Below are 19923 nucleotides of genomic sequence, written 5' to 3'. Positions count from 1 at the left end.
AGGGTGTCAAGTAGTGAGAGGGACCAAACTCAGAAGGTCCAAGTTATTAGACCTTGAAGAGCCCCTCCTGCCCTGCCTAGTACAAGGCCACACCTGTCTCGATACACCCCTGCTGCTCGTGAGGACAAATGCACAGAGTGAGGCTACAGGGTCCTCAGACAAACTCACCTGCCCACCTACCCACTAACACTGAAGTGCCAAGGAAGTTGCTTGTGAGCATTTTTCTGGAGAGTGAGCATCTAGGTCTCTGTGACCACGGGGTGTCCCTCTTTTAACCTCTCAAGAAAACCTGAACCTCAGAGATGGGGAGGGCTGTCCTGGTTTTAGTCCCAACCCAGCTGCTCATTGCCACTGACTTGAATCGCGGCGCTGGCCTGGTAACGAAGGGCAAGGGTGTACACAGATTCATAGTTCTTGCCTGAGTTTCATTCACTTCATGCTGGCAGATCCTGAGGCCTGCTGTGTGTAGTGGGGTACCTCAAGTCAGGTGTGGCAGGTCTGGATAGGCATTTGCTCCCCCCCCCCCCCAGTGCTGGGGGCAACTCTGCCAGGCTTGAGATAAGTCCAGGTCTCTTGGGCCTGCTCTCCTCTTGAGAGAAAGCTAACTGCATAACTACTTAGATAGACCTACCAGGGCCTGTGCTACAGAAGGAGGTGCTGGGTTGTTCTGAACATATAAATGGCCACTGCTACCCAGCACACTCCTGACTCGCGTACTCACTAGACCTCAGCCAGCTGTGTCCCCTCCAAGGCTTGGGCGCCTCCACTCTGCAACTCAGAGCCACCCTCAGCAGACCAGCTGGCCAGCAGGTCACTAAAATCTGGTGTGCCTGGATGCAGCAGGCCTAGTGGGTTGGGCACAGGCTCCTTCCAGAAGGATGGAGGCAGTTTTCTTTGGGTCATGGGGGTAATGTGGCTATACTTGCGCTCCAGCCTCAGTCTTCGGCAAGCTGATACTCTGGGCCTAGAGAACTGCCGAAGGCCATAATCAAAGAGCTCAGCCAGGGGGCCCAGTGGTGGCACCCTGTCTCCTCTGTGGCCCAGCCTGTGCACCTGACTCTCAGGCCCCCCAGGTAAATGCATCCTGTGCTCAGCAGCCTCCTCATCCTCTGGGGGCCCGTCCTGGGCCAGGCATACCAGATCAGCATAGTATAGATCCCGGGCCGAGCAGCTGGCTGGTTGGCTGTCAGCATAGATGTCTTGGGCGTCTGGGTCTTGCCCTGTGTCCTTGCGTCCAAAATACCGCTGAATGTCACCACTGATGAGCTCTGAGAAACGCAGCAGCTGCATTGGGGTCTCAGGGCTGCTAGGACCCTGAGGGGCTACTCCTGAGCTCTGAGAGTCTGGGCTGCAGCCCTGTGGCCCCTCACCTTGTAGGTCCTGGTTTCCATCTTCTTCCTCTTCCTCCTCCTCTTCTTCCCCCTCCTCTTCTTCAGAAGTTTCTGGAGCCTCCAGGTCTATGGGCAGGAAGGACTTGTGTGATGGTAGGGGCAGCCGGAAGTCACAGACAGACCGGATCACTCCAGCAGCCATCTTGTTGAGGTCCCACAATTCTGGAGGTCCCTGGAGCAGCAGGCACAGCTGAGAGAGAAATGAGAGGGTGGGTTAGCAACTTAGGGCTGGCAGTGCCAACTAGACACAGCCTTTAGCTCTTTCCTTTCTCCATCCCTGGGCCTCCTGAGCTCAGAAAGGACCTGGCTTAGAGAGATGTACAGGATCCTCTCATGTAGGATGGAGCCGTCATAGTACCATGAGAACCACCACAGTTGTGATCACTAGGGCCACAGGCAGATGTCCTAGAGCGCAGTACTACCCAGACAGGAAGAGACAGGGACTGGACAAGGCGTCTCTCATGTTCCAGTCTGGATCACTGTGGTGACAGGACCAGAACCTGCCTTGACAGGTTCAGAAGCCTGGCAAATACCACAGGGAGCTTCAGGGGCAGTGACAGCCAAAGAGCTCCACCAGACCTGGTTCCTATCTAGCTACAGTTAGTTCCAGTCACAGCTCCAGGGCTGCTTTATGAGGAGGTGCAGTTGTTGGGGTTTTGTTTCTTGCCTTTTTCCCCCTTTTTTCTTGCTTTGTTTTGTTTTTAGATAGGACCTATGTAAAGTGAACTGGCTTCAAACTCACAGAAGTCTGCTTGTCCCTGCCTCCAGAGTGCTGGACTTAAAGGCATGTGCCACCACTCTTGGGTAGTAACTCTTGATTTTTAAGAAACGGGTGTCATGTGGTGACACGTGCCCTTAGTGTCAGTACTCAGGAGGCAGAGGCAGGCAGATCTCTAGACTGAAGCCAGCCTGATCTATAGACTGAGTACCAGGACAGCCAGGGCTACACAGAGAAATTGTGTCTAGAAAGCGAGAAAGACAGAGAGACAGAGAGAAAGGGAGGGGGGTTCTCACTTGCAGCCTAGACATGGCTTTCTCTCTTCCTGGCTAGTGACCCTACAGTAGATCTCAATCCTAGAGCCACCAGGCTCCTTCACAGAGGAAGGGGAGAGCAGCTATCCAACAAGGTATATCAGAAGACAACCTCTGTCTGAGAGGCCTACGTATGAGCGGCCCCTTGGTCAGATCTGCTCAGGGTCCAACAGCACAGCCCCTCTCTGCGATCCTGAAGAAGTAGAGGCTGGCACTTCAGTGTATTGCTGGATCCTTCCGTCTCAGGGGGTGTCCAGTAGTCCTGACAGTAATCTTTCAGGATGACTGCTAGTGGAGAGTTTAATGCAGACATATTCCCAGTGGGAGGGACCTCCCCAACACCCAGTAGTGTGACCACCCCAGAACACTCCAACCTATTCCCCCAGGCTCCTACCTGACTGGGACGGCAGTGCTCCCTCAGCAGGCCCACCTCCACCTGGGGCGCAAGCATTTATAGCTGGGCTTCACAACTGCCTGAGGCTGGCAAATATTTGGTAACGGCATTGTCATCGCAGACTGGGCAAACAGAGCCCGTTTGTTTTAGCGCCCAGCAACCAGAGCCCCGCGGGGGGAGTACCCGAAGACTGCCTCACCTGCACACAGCCTGCCGGGGGACCATGGAGTGTTTGCTTCAGGCCCAGCTGGCCCACACCCTGGACCCGAGGACCCTTATCTGTACTGCTGATTGGGGCCCCATCCAAGCTTTGTCAAATAGGCGGAAAATTAAATTTCATGCTATTTTGAGTTCTGGAGTACGCCTCTCCAGAGGACATCCTGCCTGCAGGATGTACGTTATAAACCATGCTCTGCAACAGGACCTGGAGTAAGGGGGAACTACCCACTAGGTCCAGGATGGGTGCTAATACCTTGTAACCCCTTCCAAGCCCCTCCAGCCTCTGGGCCTTTGTTCAGTGAAGATTAATGACAACCGGCCCAGTAAGGACTGTGAGAAGGACTTTCATGTGGCTGCCACCCACTTGCTCTGAGACCCAGCTGTACTTGTAGTCAGTCTGATTGAACCAACCGCTAAGTATCCTTTGTGGAGTGAAGACAAGGCACCCTTCCCTGGTTGGAAGCTTAGATGAACCTAAACTTAACTGGAGTTGGGGAGGGGGTTCCTCTGCAATCCTTCTGGGGCCCTCTGCCTTTCTGGTGGTATAGCTTTGTCTGGCTTCTTTAATCACTGATCCCAAATTGGGTGGTTTTAGAACAGGAATGTATTCTCTATCATCCTGGAGGCCGGAGTCAAAACTAAGATGTCAGTGAGTCTGGTGGCTGGGGTCCCGCCAGCTACTCTGTGTTTGTCTTGAAGCCTGATGTAACCATCAATGCTGTCACCTGAATTGGGCTTTCATTTTTTTTTTTTTTAACCCTGAGACAGGGTCTTCCTGTGTAGCCTACACTGGCGTCAGACTAGTGGCTATCTGGGTACTCGCTTTGCAGGCATGCATCACCAGGCTTGGCTGGCAGCTCTTACAAAGATGTTCACCATCGCATTTAGGGTTGCCTGAATCCATACCCTCCGCTTAAGTAGTCATAGCCACAAAGAATTTTTCCAGATAAATTCAGTCTGTAGTTTAGGTAGTTGTGCATTTATTCTAGCCGATCCGGGTACCCTCCAGGAAGAATGTGCCCCCCTCCCAGCCAGCTGCCCCAGAGTAGCCCCCAGTGACTTCAGTGACTTCAAATGTCATCAGCTATGGTTCCTCCTGCTGCTGGGGTTAGGTCTAAGGATAGAAAAGTGGCTCCTCCTAATATGGCTTTCACTACCTCAGGCTCAAAACATTTGCTGGTTGTCTCAAAGTCCATCTCTTCTCCTGCCAGGGGGTTAACAGGAGTGTGGGTACCACTTACCTCCCTTGGGTCCTTCTTTGCTCCAGGCACCACCCTCACTTTAAGCAACACCTTGATTTCACACCAGTGAAGCCCTAACTTCCAGCCTAGGCATATGTCACCTGACACTATAACCTTCAGCCTTTTTCTGCTCCATGAGCCCTTACTTGATGGCTTCAGTGAGTTTGTGACTCCTGGAGGGTAGTAGGTTAGGGAACCCAACCCTAAAGTTATTTCATGCCTGGTCACTGCACTCAGGACCCCTACCCAGCACAAGTAAGCCATAGAGAAATGAAAAGTTAAGTCCTAAGGATGAGCACTTCAAGGGCTGGGATGAATTGGGGATGTACTTAGATTGGTAGCCAACTGCCTAGCGTGTCCAAAGCTCAAGGTTAGATCCCCAAGGCCACTGAGTATGGTGGTCCATGCCTATAGTCCCCTGTAAGCACTGGGAAGTGGAGGCAGGAGACTCAGAAAGTCAAGGTCATCCTTTGCAAGATCAAGGCCACACTAGGCTATATGAGACCTGTGGAAAAACAACCTGTAAGCAAGGCTGGCACCCTGGTGTGAATGTCTGAGAAGCTGCACACAACTGTGGACTAGGTTGTCTGCTTGGAGCTGAGCCCTGGAGAAGGGCAGCAAGGGCAGCCAGTCACCTCCAAGCCCAACAGGACGCCAGAAGGCTTGGGGATGGTGGTGGGATAGCTGCTGCCAGTACCGACTTCTTCTGCCTCTTCTCGGGAGTACCGGATGAGACCTCTGATGTGGGATAAGATGTAATATGTCTGGCTAGACCCGGTTCTGTGTTGTCCATCCTGCTCTGGATTCCATCTACTTCTGACCCTACAGTCTGACCATGTTAGACTCCAGGGCCTAAAACCACTTGCCAGTCTTCGGCTGTGGGCAGCACTGCTTCAGCCTCAGCTGGATCACCCATCCAAGCCCAAACCTGCAGGAGGGCCAGGCGTGGGGCTGGGGGTTGCAGTTACTCAGAGCTGAAGCCACATCACCCGCTACTGCTGGGTGTGAGAAGGACAAGCCGGCCCAGGAAAGGGATGGGGACAGGTTAGGTGATGTAACACTGACATATGGGCCTGGGATTTACAGCTGTACCTTGCTGGGCAGGCAGGGAAGGGATGGATAGCTAGACCCTCAGAGAGTGCCCAGAAGGCCATGTGGGTTGTAGTCCTCTTTCCACCCTGACCAATCCTGGACATGGAAGACATGCTGAGGCTGTGAGTGCAGATTGCCACTAGCTCAACTAGTCAAACCTTGAGCTTTCTGAACCTTAGGTCGAGTGTTTCGGGAGGAGGAAATGAGCCACAATTCTGCCCTGGAGAAGGTCCCACCTACATGTGACCAAAGAATGAGCTTTGGAAGAGCTGGATGTGAGACGGGTGTAGATGGACCAACCAAGGCAAGAAGTGTGTCTCAGCAAATGAAGGGAGTTTATGCTTGATTGCTGGCTTTGAAGATGGGGGAAAGGGTCACAAATGAAGGATTCTGGGATTCTTTTTAAGAAGCTGGGAAACACAAAGGACCCATTTTCCTCTGCAGTCTCTGGAATGTCTTCTGATATCTCAATTTCAGGGCCAGTGAAACTTCCCTGGACTCCAAACCTGTCTTGGAAATCTCACCTAAGCCACACAGCTGACATTCTAAGTATTAGCACAACCGGAAAGCCATAGTCAGAGTCATGGCTCCAGATGGGACTGGGTGGGTTTGCAGGAAACCTGTTGCTGGCTGTGAAAAACATAGTCTCCCAGCACAGGAAATCCCTGTATCAGTGTCCTAGTTGAGATCATGCCTAGGTTATCTGAAGAATTCTAGAGCCAAGAGCTCGGTGTGGCAGTACTTGATTTTAGTCTTAGCCCCAGGAAGGCAGAGGCAAGAGGGTCCTGTGGTCCAACTGACCTAACCTTCTTGAGTTTCAGACTGTGAGCAACTGTCAGAAAATAAAAAGGTAAGCTGGGTGTGGTGGCACACACTTTTACTTCCAGCACTTGGAGGAAAAGCCAAGTGGATCTCTGTGGCTTTGTGGCCAGCCTGGTCTACATACTGAGTTCCAAGATAGCCATAGCTACATAGAGAGACCATGTCTAGAAAGAAAGAGAGAGAGGGAGAGAGAGAGAGAGAGAGAGAGAGAGAGAAGAAAGAAAGAAAGAAAGACAGTACCTGAGGAAAAGTCAAGTGGATCTCTGTGACTTTGTGGCCAGCCTGGTCTACATACTGAGTTCCAAGATAGCCATAGCTACATAGAGAGACCATGTCTATAAATAAATAAATAAATAAATAAATAAATAAATAAATAAATGTAGACAGTACCTGAAAAACCATACCTAAAGTTGTTCTCTAGCCTCCACATACATTTGTATACACATTCACAAGCACCCTTTCCCACATACATGCACACCTCACTACACATGCATCCTAACACCCAATCATACATACACATATACAACCATACCTGCAAGGAAACCAAAGGACCAGCGCCTCAGCTGTTTCCTATGTGTGGAGAGACCCTCTCCTGCAGGAGGGGATCAGCAGACACTCCCCAGAGCTTGGGCTTTACCCTTCCCCACATACACCTTCCCCACCTTGTCTATAAGTAGGCATCTGGATAGCAGGACTAGGTCTTGGACAGCTTTAGGTCCTGAATGGACCAAGTGCAGACACGCCCACTAGTGCTGGCTGAGAGAAGGACTGTCCACTGGCAGTCTTGAAGGATCTTGTTGTTATCCTGGGGTTAATTCTGGTGCTCTTCATTGCCTGTCAAGAGGTCATGGAGAAAACGATAAGCTAGGATGGAAGATTCTAAAGTGGGAAGAAACGAGAGCAGATAGCTGTCTGGGAAGAGAGCCCGGAGAAGGGCCTGTGGGTCTGGTGTGAGTATGGAAGACCTGAGCAGGGGAGCCAGAGAAGGGCTGGCGTAGAGTGCTAATAATGGGGAGATTTGGGGACTTAGAGGGTAGGGTGAGGGGGATCATCCCCCACTTTTCCCCCACGTTGAATTGTGAGCCATGTTCAGGACAGACCAGGTGTCTCGTAGGTAAGGGTTGAACTCTAGCGTTTGTTTCTCATAAGGCTTAGTTGGGGGTCTCTGGGTCAGTAGAGAAACACACTTAGTGGGTGAACAAGGCCAGGCAGAGCCCCTGTCACTCCATCCTAGTTATCTGCCATTTTGGGACCCTGGAGAGGCTGGGGCGGAAGCATATGCCCTAGCATCTGCTCCTAACTGGGATATGTTTGGGGTTGGGTCCAGAAAAGCACTCTGCCCACTGTCTCCAGCCCCCACCTGCCCCCACTCACTGTCAGGTCTAAGACCCTGGGAGAGTGGGACTCTGCCCTTACAGAGGCACAGACCTGCTTGTCCCCAGGCACCTGGTATCTATCTTCCTGGGAAAATCAATAGCTCCAATATGTCAGCTCTTAAGTGGAGCTACAATAAATTACCCTGCCATTAAGCCCACTGACGGCTACCACCGCCTCTGCCTCCCATTAGTGAGGCATTAGGCTTCCTGTAAAATTTCTCTGTGTGCTTTGCAATAATGAGGGCTGAGGTGTTGGTTATGTCCCTGGGGGGCCCGGCAGTGGCTCCACATACTGTATGGTAGGACATCACATCTTGGAGCTTCTACTGTAGGGCTGCTTCTTTTACAGCTTCCTGGCCAGGCTCCTGTAGCAGAACCTACCAGGAAGAGTGGTTCTTCAAAAGGAGTTTGTTAAGGAGCAGGTGGCTGAGGAACAGGGTCCAAGGCTTTGCCCTGGGTCAAATGCTGTAAGGAGCAGAATGATGAGAAGGTGGTGTCTGTACCAGTTGCTGGGTCCTGTGACTGAGCACCATGAACTTGGTGACTTAAACAACAGACATGTGTGGCTGGAAAGATGGCTCAGCACTTAAGAGTGCTTGCTGCTCTTAGAAGGACCTGGGTTCTGTTCGCAGCACCCACATGTTATCTTACGACTGTAACTCCAGTTTCAGGGGATCCCGTGCACTCTTCTGGCTCTGTATGCACCCTGCACACAGTGCACATACATATACATCGATACATGCATGCACTGAAAACACATACACATAAAATAGACAAATTTCTTTTGGTTTTCAAGACAGGGTCTTTCTGTGTCATCCTGGAACTCACTCTGTAGACCAGGCTGGCCTTGAACTCAGAGAGATCTGCTTGGCTCTCCCTCCCGATTGCTGGGACTAAAGGCAAGTGCCACCACGCTGGCTCATTGGTTTTTTGAGACAACGTTTCTCTGTGTCACTCTAGCTGTGCTGAAACTCACCCCTTAGATCAATCAGGTTGGCCTCTGCCTCCCAAGTGCTGGGATGAAAGATTACGCATCTACTGCCCAGCTTAATATTTGTAAAAAAAAAAAAAAAAAAAAAAAAAAAAAAAAAAATTTAAAAAGAGTATTCCCAATAGTCTGTGGGCCTGAAATTTCAAAAGCTCCTTGCTGCAGTTTGGGAGGGATTATTCCTGGTGTCTCTCCATCCTTCTGTAACTGCGGGGGGTGGGGAGGTATCCTTGGCTGCTGTTATCTAACATCCTGTGACTCTCCCGCTGTCATGGTGCCTTCTCTTCTGAAAATCCTGACATAGGATTTACAGCCTATTCTCACCAGTGTGACATCTTTGTAAACCATGTCATTTGCAAAGACCAAACAAGGTGCCAATCATGTTTTCAGTGGTGGGAACACTGCTCACTCCAGTACAGCGATGCCAGCGATGTGTGTGTGTGTGTGTGTGTGTGATGTGATGTGTGTGTATTTAGGTATAGGTTCCATATACAGGTGCATGGAGACTAGAGGTGGTGTTTCTCAGAAGCCACTCAGCTTGTTTTTGAGATAGTGTCTCTTACTATCTGGGGACCTGGGACTTGGCAGCTAAGCCATACTGAATGACTAGAGCGCTCCACAGATCCCCCTTTTCTGCATCCCCAGAGCTGGAATTACAAACAAGTGGCACTACACAGAGCTTTCTATGTGGCTGGTAAGGCTCAAACTCAGGTCCTCGTGGTTGCACCTGACAGATTGAGCCACCTGTCTTGCCAGCCCGGTCTCTTTCTGCCTCTGATCTGAGAGTCACTGAGACGGAGATGGATTCATTGGTCATTGCTAAAGGCTAGCCCACCCTGGGGTGAAACTCTAACTCTTGCTCTATTTCCTTGTTCTGGTCTCATGGGCTGTTCTGTGCAGCTTGAGCCTGGCTCCCCTGTATTATCCAATCCAAGAAGCCTAGTTCCCTTCACACTTTAGGACCCTTGAGCTCCATCTCCTTCTGGAAGCTTCCCCCTGGATTGCATGTTACTTATAGTTAAGTTCCTGGGTGTTGTGAGGTCCTTGCGAGGAGAGTGGTGTAGCAGTGTGGGGTTCTGTGATGGAACAGGTGGGGTGGGACCCAGGGAGGAGGACCTGGATAGACAGGTGCCTCTGTTGACACAGCAGCTCTTAGCCAGGGTCCTGGGTTGGGCCTCTGGGTGTGTGTGGGGGACTCACAGGTGTTGCTGGGCTCCAACATCTCTATCATTGCTCCTGCTCTAATTCAGCAAGAGCGCCTTGGGCAAGAATACTGAGTGTGAGGCTTTTCCCATTAGTAAGTGGGCACTGGAGAGGGACACAGGAGGCTCCTGGTTTTGTTCCATCCTGGGCTAGATTACAGCTCACAGTAAGGGGGATTGCTCCGGACCCCCCTTTGCCCACAAAGCAGGAAGCATACAAAAGCTATGGTCACCTTTAGGATGACACACTGAGTGTAATGCCCCAGGTGGGAGATCTTGAGCAAAAAGAGGGCAAAACCAGGTCACAAGGTCCCAGTCTTCCTCACTTGCAGGGAACAAGGCAAGTGAGTTTGCAGGCTGCTCACAAATCCTGCAGGTGGAACAGCTGTAAATCTCCCTCCAAGCTTCTGAATCTAATTTATTTCAGGTCCCTATTTTCTTGCATGGGGAGAAAAGTTCAACTCCAGCCCTCCAGCAGTTTCAAGTGAAGACAGGATACTTGGCCTGAGTTTTGTAGCTGACCTTCATGTCTTTAGGAGCCAAGTTGCTGCTCTGTGAGTTATTCCTCTCCCCTCTATGCCACCTAGTGAGGGTACCCTCTACTCTCTTGGAGTGCTGTGTAAGACTGGGCCTCTCTCCAGCAGGAATGTTTATATCACTAACAGTCAAGGGCTGAAGGGTCATTTTCCTGCCTAACTTCTCCCTTTCCATGTTCTGGTGACCTTATACACTATTCCCCTGAGCAAAATAAAAGCATGGGGACTCTGCTTGCCCAGAACGGATCTAGGTTTTCTGGGACTCACAGACATTTGGCCCATGAGATAGAGGAAGAGGTGTTTTGTTGTTGTTGTTTTATTTTTCGTGTTGCAACTGGTTTACAGATCAAGAACAAATTCAGAGTGACAGTCATTAGTAGGCCAGACTTAATATAACCAACTGTAATTTCTACTCAGCATAGATACTAAGAAGACACCGCTAGGGCTTTTCGTTCTTTTGTTGTTGTTGTTTGTTTTTGTTTTTTGTATTTTAAATTGGGTTGATGTTACAAGCTGGCTTGGAAACAGTGATCCTCTTGTTTCTGCCTCCACTGTATTGGATTACAAGCTTGCCTGGCTAATTCTGAAGATGCACTGAGCTTCAGTCAGCTTCAAGCTCAAAATCCGCACACAGGTAAGCTATGGGTGTAATTTCATAATCACCTCCCTATAGGGTGGTGGTAGGCTCTCCGAAGTCTGGTCGGCCTCTGGTCTACACAGGGCCATTTCCATTTCCTGAAGGCAAATGGATTCTGGGGAACTGGAATAGTCTAGGTAGAGGTGTGTGTTCTACAAGCCTTTTTAAGGGGACGGTCGGGCAGGGAGGCTTCTAAGGCGGCAGACCTTCCCACCTCCGGGCCTGAGGGCATAGCTGAGATGAACTCAGCTGGCAGTTGAGACACTGGCCAAGCAGAAGGCTGAGATCCGGACCGAGCTCTTAGAATGGAAGCCGCACTCCTGGAGAACAGGGACCAAGTCCCTCCAGGACGATGGTCTTGGAAAGAAGCCAGCAGATGCCGAGGGTTCTCAAGTCTGTGGGCATCGTGGGCATCACAATGAATAGCCCCGAGCCAAGCTCTTCCAAGAGTCGAGTCGACCTCACTTGCAACTCGCGCGCCTGCTCCTGTCTCTGTGGAGGGACTGAGAACTACACAAACCCATAAGTCCCCAGGCTATCAGGGCGGGGCCCGGGACGGAAAAGCTCGCAAGAGGAAATGCATCATTTCCGTTGCGCGGCTGGACTCACGTTTTGTAGTCGTGAAATTTGAAGTGAAGTCCGGCTTCCGGTTTTGTGCGACGGAAGTGACGGAAGCGCAGTGCGCCTAAGCGTGCGAGTCGAGGTCGCTATGAACAGTGTCCTGTGCTCACGGGCTGCGGGGTGAGAGCTGTGAAGTGCCGGTGGGTGAGGGCGGGAGGCGGCCGTGGCTGCGGGACGCTTACTGCTGTCTCTCTTCCAGAGCGGTCCGGGCTCTGCGGCTCGTGGGCTGGGCTTCGCGAAGCTTGCATCCGCCGCCCCGTGGCCGGTCTCCAGCTCAGCCTGCAGACAGGGAAGAAGAGGAGGAAGACCCCAACCTCCCAATCCAATTTTCCGTCAGCAGAGCCACCCCAGTCCACTGGACCGTGGAGCATTCCCTGGGGAAGAAGCAGCAGCGGCCCTGGTGGAAAGTGCTGCCGCTCGCCCTTGCCCTTGTGTTTCTGATCATATGGTGCTACCGGAGAGAGGAGAGCCACACGGACCAGTGGTTGAAACAGACGTTGGAAGAGGAGGACGAGGAAGAGCCGGAAGGTCCTCCGGAGGAGCTTGAAGCTCCGGCCCTCTACGGGGCTAGAACGTAACAGGGTGCGTGCTGAGGAAGGGAGTAGGCAGGCATCCTTCTGTTTTGTCGTCGAATTTGACGATTTCTGAATTGGTTCTGCACTTGTCCTCGTTACTTAAAGGACTTGGATGGCGCTCTTGGAGCTGAGACACAAGAACACAGCAAAACATTGGAGGCTCGAAATCTGATCTTTGCCGAACACCAATGCCCAGCGATCACGTCCAAAGAACTTATGAGGTTCATAGAAAAGGTTTTGGGTACAACAATGTGCTGTTGAATTTGTGATGTGTTTGTACAGTCTGATCATGTTCCCAGAGCAGTTCTGGTGGCGAAGTTACCTGCAGTTCATTCGCTTTCCGAGACAGACTGACTGCAGAAGTGTAATGAGCTATGGTCTGTACAACATCAATTGAAACTATTTTAAAACCTAACAAATGGAAAATACATTTGGTAAAGTCTACTGAACTCAATTTTCTCCCCTCCCCTTTCATCAAGTGGGTTTTGTTTTGTTTTGAGACACAGTCTCCCTATGTAGCTATGTAGCTCTGCGTGGCCTGGAACTGGCTGTGTAGACCAGCCTTGCCTCAGACTTAGACATCAACCTGTTTCTGCTGCTACCTATTTTTCTTCTGCTCTTAATTCTCACTTGAGAACTTAAACCAAAAATTTGGCAGAAGTGGTAAGGCATACCTGTCATCACAAGACTGAGGCAGGAGGATCCTAAGTTTGACAACTGCTTGGGCTACATAGGGAGTCCCCTCTCTCAAAAAACAAAACAAAAATCATTTCCTAAAAACATAGTGGGTTTTTTCTTTTTGTCTTTTTACAGTGTTGGGGGTGAGCCCAGGAATCTATGGTGCTAGCCTACCAATAAACACTAATTCTAACTCACAGAATTGTTTTTTTGGGGGGTAAAAAAAAGGTCACATTCTATGCAGCTGTTTTTCAGTGCCACAGGCGGATAACTTCTCTGCAGTGGTGTGGGCAGTTGAACTCATGAGCAGAAGTGGGCACACTTTACTACACATTTACTTTGTTGTTGTTGTGGTTTTTTAATCATTCAAGACGGGATTTCTTTATGTAGCCCTGGCCATCCTGGGACTCTGGCTGTAGACTGGGCTGTCCCTGAACACAGAGGCAGCTTCTGTGTTTTACTTTTTTTTTTCTTTTACTATGCTTGTCCTATCTCCCAAGTAGACCATAGCTTGTCTTTTTCCTATTCTCAGCCTGATGAATTCTCTGCGTGACTGCCCAATAAACATAAGGTAGGGAGAGGACCTGTAAATGAAGGCCAGCTGCATGTACAAGACAGTAGATAAACTGTTGAGCAGAAAGAAATGAATCAAACATGTTTTTTTGAGGGAGGAGGAGTTAACAGACACAAAATTAGATTTACTTTATGTATGTATGTGTGTCACAAGCATGTCACGTTCCTGTGCAGATTAGAGGGTGTCAGATTCCCTGGAACTGGAGTTACAAAGGGCTGTGAGCCACCATATAGGTGCAGGGAACTGAACTTGGGTCCTCTGGAAGAGGGATCATAACCATAACATTTAACCACTGTGAGCAGTCTCTCCAGCCGTAACAGCCACTTTTTGTAAATTCTTAAAAACGGGAAGTCTCAGTAATGTTAGGCAGTCCCCCTCCCTCACAATAAATAAATAAATAAATAAATAAATAAATAAATAAATAAATAAACTTTTAAAAAGTGAGTTATTAGACACAGAAGAAAACCTGTTAGTTTTGTTTTAAGTCCTGGCCCGTGAGTAACGGCTTCAATAAAAAGGACGCTTGTGGTCTTTGTGTGGGTGTCACTGGTGATGCAGTGAGGAGCTTGAGACACCTGTGCTCACGTCCACAGTAAAGGTTATTCAGTTCCACCACCATCTGCTGTCACACAGGCAGCTCTGCAGTTTGACAGGTTCCTTAGGTTGTCTCCTGTGTCACTCTAAGCTGGAGTTTGGGGATTGGGCTAGTTTTCATTTCCCACTCCTCAGCAGTCTGAGACTCCTTTATTCCTCTGTAGATTTCTCTGTCTGCCCTCTTCTGTTTGCTCCTTCTATTTGTTCTTTCAAAAGGCAATGTTTCAGTTTGCTGGGACTGGCCCCCAACTCACAGTCCACATGCTTGTGCAACCATTAAAATAAATCATTTAAAATAAGTTAAGCCCAAGGTTTGTGGGTCACGGATAATGCTCAGTGGTAGGGTGCTTCGCTAGCATGCACATGGTTCTGGGTTCTACCTCTAGCACTAGGCAGAACCAGAACAAACTCCCAGGAGTCATCAACAACTCAAAGAAATTGTCTACAACATGTCGTATGAAGAAGTCAGTAGTACCACCAGAAAGTAATTTTACCTTATTTGTATTTTAAAATATAGCTTACATACATGAACCGTATCTCTCTTCATATTTTAGATGGTGTCCTGGTAATGGAATAGATTTTCTGGAACCCTCCTTTCTAAACATTCTGTTCCATCCTTTCCTTTCAGAGCACTTGTGGCCTTGCTGCTCACACTTTATCCCTCAGAGCACCCAGCTGTTGGTTGAGGAGTTGTGGTTTACTTTTCTTTGCATTTACAATGTTTCATGCTAGCCCCGGGTTCTCCCTCCCTAATTCGTCCTGAGCCCCGCCCCCCACGTGCATTTAGCATTCTGTGACTCCCAGATCTCTTTGATTCCTGACTACCCTGTACATCCTTTACCCGAAGGATTCTTCTGTTTTTAAAAAAGTGGCTCGGCAGAATTCACACACGTATCATCCTTAAATTCACAAATTTAATAAAGCGGCGACCATCGCCTATTTATAGACCTTGTCCAGCTAAAAGAAACCTGTGCCCAACAGCAAGCAGCCCTGGACGCAGAGGCCCTCATGGGGACTGTACACCAACGGGCGTGTCCCGCTTTGCGCCTGTAACTTGCTGCCGCGGTGGGCAGGCAGATCCTGTGTGTCGCCCCCGCCGCACAGCGCGCGTGGGCGAGGGGTCGATGGGGGCGTGGCCGGCGCGGCGTGCCCGGGGGTGTGGCCGGCGCGGCGGGGGGCGCAGGGGGCTCGGTGCGGGGGGGAGATCCGGGGGCGCCGGCGCGGCGCATGCGCGCTGCATTGTTTTGACTGAAAATGCCGTCGGTTTCGAAAGCGGCGGCGGCGGCGCTGAGCGGGTCCCCCCCGCAGACCGAGAAACCAACCCACTACAGGTCAGTGCCTGGGCTGCCGTCCGTGGCCTTCTGGGCGCTGCGGCGCAGAGCAGCGGCCGGCGCGCGCCACGGGCCCGGGTGTCGCCGCTGAGGGTGCGCCCCGCCCGCGCCCTCGCCGCCAGCCCTTGCGGGTCACGCCGTCCGGGCGCGGGCCGCCGCCTAAGGTGCAGTGGCGGCACCCGGGGTCTTCGGTGACCTCTGGCTTAGGAGTTGGGTTTGGCTCCTGGTCTCCGGCGACCCTACGCGCCACACTGGAGTCTGGGGAAACAGCGCCTGCGTTTGTAGCTCAGGGCCGCGCCTGGGCTGGAGGTGGGCGCACGGCCATCCGTACTCGGGCAGTCGCCGCCTGAGGTTGAGAGGTGGTGTTCGGGGTCTGGGGTGACCTCTGGGTTGGGGGCGGCGCCGCACCTAGAGTCCGGTGGCCGCCTGGATGGTGAGCCTGGGGGTCGTTTGTGCGGCGCAGAAGAGGGGTTGCGTTTGGTGTAGGCGGGTGGCGCTTGCAGTCCATCTGGAACCTGTGAAAGGAGTCGAGCGGGAGTCGGGAGACGGGGACTGAGGATTGAGAGGTGGCTTCAGGGGTCAGGGACTAGAAGGGGGCGGGGAACGGAGTGTAGTTCTATGGAGTTACCTGGGATCAGAGTTGGGGGTGGCCTGCTAGGAGGAGGTCTATGCCTCGTGTCCGGGAACCTTCCTTATCTGGGGACTGGGAAGTGGTATTTGGGGTCAGGGAACAGAAAGTCTGGCTGGCTGGCTCGAGTTATCTGGTCTCCGAGTTGGGGACTGACATCCGGAGTGCTTTGAAAAAAAGGAGGGTACTGGGCCTGTGGCAGACAGATGGACTCGGTGTGGGGGGTGGGGCTTCGCGTCTGGGACCCTGCCCCGCCGCATCCCAGGGGCCTCCAGCCGGCGGCGGCTGCGGCCCGCAACGCTGTTTGTCTTTTTAGGTATCTAAAGGAGTTTAGGACAGAGCAGTGCTCCCTGTTTTTGCAGCATAAGTGCAGCCAGCACAGGCCGTTCACCTGTTTCCATTGGCATTTCCTAAATCAGCGTCGGCGCAGACCGCTCCGACGACGCGATGGCACCTTCAACTACAGCCCGGACGTATACTGCTCCAAGTACGATGAGGCCACCGGCCTGTGTCCCGACGGTGATGAGTAAGTGGGGCTCCGGTGGGTGGCTGCTGGACTTTCCTCAGGACTGGTATTGACTCTGTGATCAACAGGTTTTGGAGCTTTCTGGTTTTTGTTTTGAGACAGGGTGTCTTTAGGAAGCCCTGGCTGTCCTAAAACACTGTGTGTAGAGGCTGGCCTCGAACTCACAGCGATAACTGTTTCTGGCCCCTTAAAGTGCTGGGATTAAAGGTGTATGCCACTACACTGGTCTCCTTGGTTCTTTTTAACACCTGTAGAGGGGAACTTCAGTTTTATTCAAGACTTCCAGGGGTCTGTAGAGTATGTGTGCTTGAGGGATTCCCCCTTTGTAGGCTAGTTTCCGGAAAGATTATGTATGTGTGTTGTAGGGAAAAATCTTTGGCAATTCAAACTGATTTTGATTCACTTCCCACCCTTATCCCCTCCCATGCTCTGCTTTAAAATTGGCCCGTGTTTTGCAGCTGATTTAAAACGGTTTTCTGCTGTCAGTTGTAAGCCTGTAACGTGTAACACGGAAGCATGGAATGCTTCTTTGCTGCTTATTTTAAAGAAGGGCAGCAGAACTGTTATTCTGATAAGGATTTCATGAGATGACTTTGCTTTTTACTATTAATAATAAGGTATTGAGTAAGGACTGGAAGCCGTGATCTTGCTTATGTAGTCAAGGACTCTTAACACCATGATACACTCAGCTCATTTTTCCTTTTTTAATGCTAGGAAAGTTGTTTTATTTGCATATCGTCATTTATGTAACACTTTCGGGTTTTAATAAGTCAGGGTTTTGTTTGGGTTGGTTTGTATTTTGCAAGTTTCCTAATGGTGTTATGAGCAGATGTCTTTATTTGTGTGCGTGCGTGTGTGTGCTTATGTGTGCAGGTGCAGAATGTGTGGTTGCTCCTGCGCCAGTGCGTACATATACGACTAGAGCTCACAGGTTAACCTTACATGTTGTTCCTCACCTTGTTTTAAAATAGGGTCTCTCACTGGCCTGGAGCTGGTTAAATAGGCCAGGCTGGTTGGCCTTCCAGTAGGTGCCAGTTGCCACCTGTCTCAGCCTCCCTAGCACTGGGATTATAAGTGTGTACTACTGTGGCATGTGTGTGTGTGTTTATTGTTTTGTTTTGAGTCAGGGTTCTGGGGATCAAACTCATGTGTTTATGTTTTTAAGGCAAGTATCTTACTGACCCAGCTCTCTCTCCAGCTCCTGACATGGTTTTCAAATAATGAAGACAGAGAGAGTCCAAGTGAGACTTTGTGTTCAGAGGAGGTGGAACATAATATTGGGAGGTGTTAAAGTTCTTCATTTGGGCAGTTTGGGGACGTGGGGGGTAGCTTCCTGCCCTGAGATGAAGTATTGGTCTGTCTCGTTTTTTGCCCCTTCCCCAACCCCCTCAAGACAGGGTTTCTCTGTGTAGCCTTGGCTGTTTTAGAACTTACTCTGTAGACTAGGCTGTCTTCCCTAACTCAGATCCACCTGCTTCTGCTTCCCAAGTGCTGGCACTAAAGGTGTGCACCACCACTGCTTGGCAACAGTCTGTGTCTTAAAGGCCTGGTCTCCTGACACTTTGGAGGGATCTAGTGCCTGTGAAGTTATAACTAGTCATACAGTATTGTGCTGCTGGTATTCTTTATTTCTTTATGTCCTTATTATAGAATGGGGGAAAGTATGGATACTTTCTCTTAGGGAGAGACCCCAAGGACCAACCCTCTTCCACTGATGTATATACTTCTCTTCCCTTAATGTCTGACTATGTAGCTCTGAATGGCCTGGAACTTGCTGTGTAGACCAGGCTAGTCTCACACTCCCAGAGATTGCTTGCCCAGAGGTATTCACCAGGATGCTGTGCTTTGTTTTGTTTTTCTGAGAAAGGGCTTTTTTGTATAGCCCTGGTTGTCATGGAACTCAGGTTGTAGGCTAGGCAGGCCTTGAACTCAAAGAGATCCTTCTGCCTCCGTCTCCTGAGTGCTGGGATTAAAGGCAAGCACCATCGCTGCCAAGATCACTGATCTTTTTCCAAGGTTGCATTTTTAATTTTGTGTGTGCATGTGTACATGAGCGTTCAGGAGCCCACAAAGGCTGGAGGATCTGCTGGCCCTCTTTTTACAGATGGTTGTGAATTCTGGAAGTTCACTTGGATCCTCTGCAAGAGCAGCACATGGTCCTAACTGCCGAGGCATCTCTCCAGCCCCTCACAGAAAGGTCTTTAATGTATATATAGTTAATGTAGCGTGAGGGCCAAACTAGATAAATAGCGTATCCTGCTGAGCTTTGGTTACAGTCTTGTAAAGCCAGCAGTGTAGTTGAGTGGGCAAAAGCGTTAGTTGCCAAGCATGATGACTTAAACTTTATCCTTGGGACTCACATAATGGAAGAAGAAAATTCATACTTAATGGAAAAAAGAAATTATACTGACTTCTATACATATGTTATAGCACATGTGCATGTTTGCACACACACTCTCTAAATACATACAATATATCTCTAGATGTAGTCTTTATATAGTCCTGGCTGTCCTGAAACTCACTGTGTGGACCAGGCTGGCTTTGAACTCACAGAGATCCATTTGCCTCTGCCTTCTGAGTGCTAGACATTACACTCACCTGTGGCATTTAATCTGCCAAAGCTGTGCTACTTAAATCCTCTTAACTGGCTCCTTTGAACATGTCCTTAAAAGACAGGTGACTTGCTGAGACCCAGACTCAGCTCCTAATTTTCCATGTTCTCTTAGTCACCTTGGGGCTGCTGCCACCAGAGCTTGGAGCAGGAATACATGAGGCGAAGGGTGCCAGCCTTTCCCGACCAGTTTCCCAGTGATAATTCTCATTTGTAAAAAAGAAAGCCTGTCTTGGGCTGAAAGGTTAGCTCAGTGGGAACTTGCTGCACTTCCAGACGACCTGGGCTCAGTTCCCAGCACCCACACGGCAGTTCACAACCCACTTATGAGTCCAGGGAATCTTGACACTACTACTGAAGTCTGCAGATGCCAGATGCACATGTTCAAGCGCGCACACACACACACACACACACACACACACACACACACGTACAACACTCATACACACAAACTAAAATGCATCCAAAAAGAAAAAAGCCAATCATGTCTCAGTTTGCCATTCTGAAACTCAGTTGTCCTGGTATTGGAGCATATCACAACTAGGCAGCCACAGTGTGTCCGTTCTTACTGGAGTGAATTGTGCTGCAGTGAATATCCACCTACAACTGATCCTCTTTAGCTGTGTACAGATAGTAATTAACTACATACAGTTGTTAGACATGTTAACTGGCATTCGGGCTTAGTAGCTTGCAGCTTGTTAGGAGGAGACCCGAGTGGACCATGTGGGTGCTTGACCCTGAGTTTGTATTCTGTGAATCTGACGCTTAAGTGTCAGGTGTGTCTTATGGAAGATTTTTGTTTGTGGCTTATCTAGAGAACATGGAATGATTTGCCCCTCAGGAAGCATTTGACAG

General features: G+C 50.2%; 3 protein-coding genes across 5 annotated transcripts in view; 2 read left to right on the top strand and 1 right to left on the bottom strand.

The window, feature by feature from the left end:
* Positions 1 to 720: 720 nt before the first annotated feature.
* Positions 721 to 1533, bottom strand: PERCC1 (proline and glutamate rich with coiled coil 1; the record flags this gene model as incomplete). Its single annotated transcript, XM_080942393.1, has 1 exon — positions 721 to 1533. One exon carries the CDS (start codon positions 1531 to 1533, stop codon positions 721 to 723), a length of 813 nt encoding a protein of 270 aa, XP_080798519.1.
* Positions 1534 to 11605: 10072 nt separating this feature from the next.
* On the top strand, positions 11606 to 13877 carry UQCC4 (ubiquinol-cytochrome c reductase complex assembly factor 4). Of its 2 annotated transcripts, XM_080942383.1 has the most exons (3): positions 11606 to 11671; positions 11751 to 12133; positions 12232 to 13877. In XM_080942383.1, exons 1-2 carry the CDS (start codon positions 11640 to 11642, stop codon positions 12127 to 12129), a joined length of 411 nt encoding a protein of 136 aa, XP_080798509.1. In that variant the 5' UTR covers positions 11606 to 11639; the 3' UTR covers positions 12130 to 12133; positions 12232 to 13877. The 2 variants fall into 2 exon arrangements, with proteins under 2 accessions (XP_080798509.1, XP_080798508.1); XM_080942382.1 differs by having other exon boundaries at positions 11751 to 13877.
* Positions 13878 to 15213: 1336 nt separating this feature from the next.
* The window catches only part of UNKL (unk like zinc finger), a 38873-nt gene continuing 34163 nt past the window's right edge, over positions 15214 to 19923 (top strand). For both annotated transcript variants that reach the window (XM_080942188.1, XM_080942186.1), the window contains exons 1-2: positions 15214 to 15303; positions 16248 to 16457. In XM_080942188.1, coding sequence (XP_080798314.1) covers positions 15227 to 15303; positions 16248 to 16457 — 287 coding nt within the window. In that variant the 5' untranslated portion in view covers positions 15214 to 15226. The remainder of the gene's footprint in view (positions 15304 to 16247; positions 16458 to 19923) is intronic.

This window comes from Micromys minutus (genome assembly GCF_963924665.1).
Source record: "Micromys minutus genome assembly, chromosome: 31".
Lineage (NCBI taxonomy): Eukaryota > Metazoa > Chordata > Mammalia > Rodentia > Muridae > Micromys > Micromys minutus.
This window is presented reverse-complemented; position numbering and strand designations above follow the sequence as displayed.

Bases quoted from the DNA above. Each gene is read 5' to 3' on its own strand.
- UQCC4 (XM_080942383.1), top strand. From the start codon at position 11,640: ATGAACAGTGTCCTGTGCTCACGGGCTGCGGG. The intron at 11,672-11,750 runs GTGAGAGCTGTG...TCTCTCTTCCAG, and splicing joins CTGTGCTCACGGGCTGCGGG to AGCGGTCCGGGCTCTGCGGC.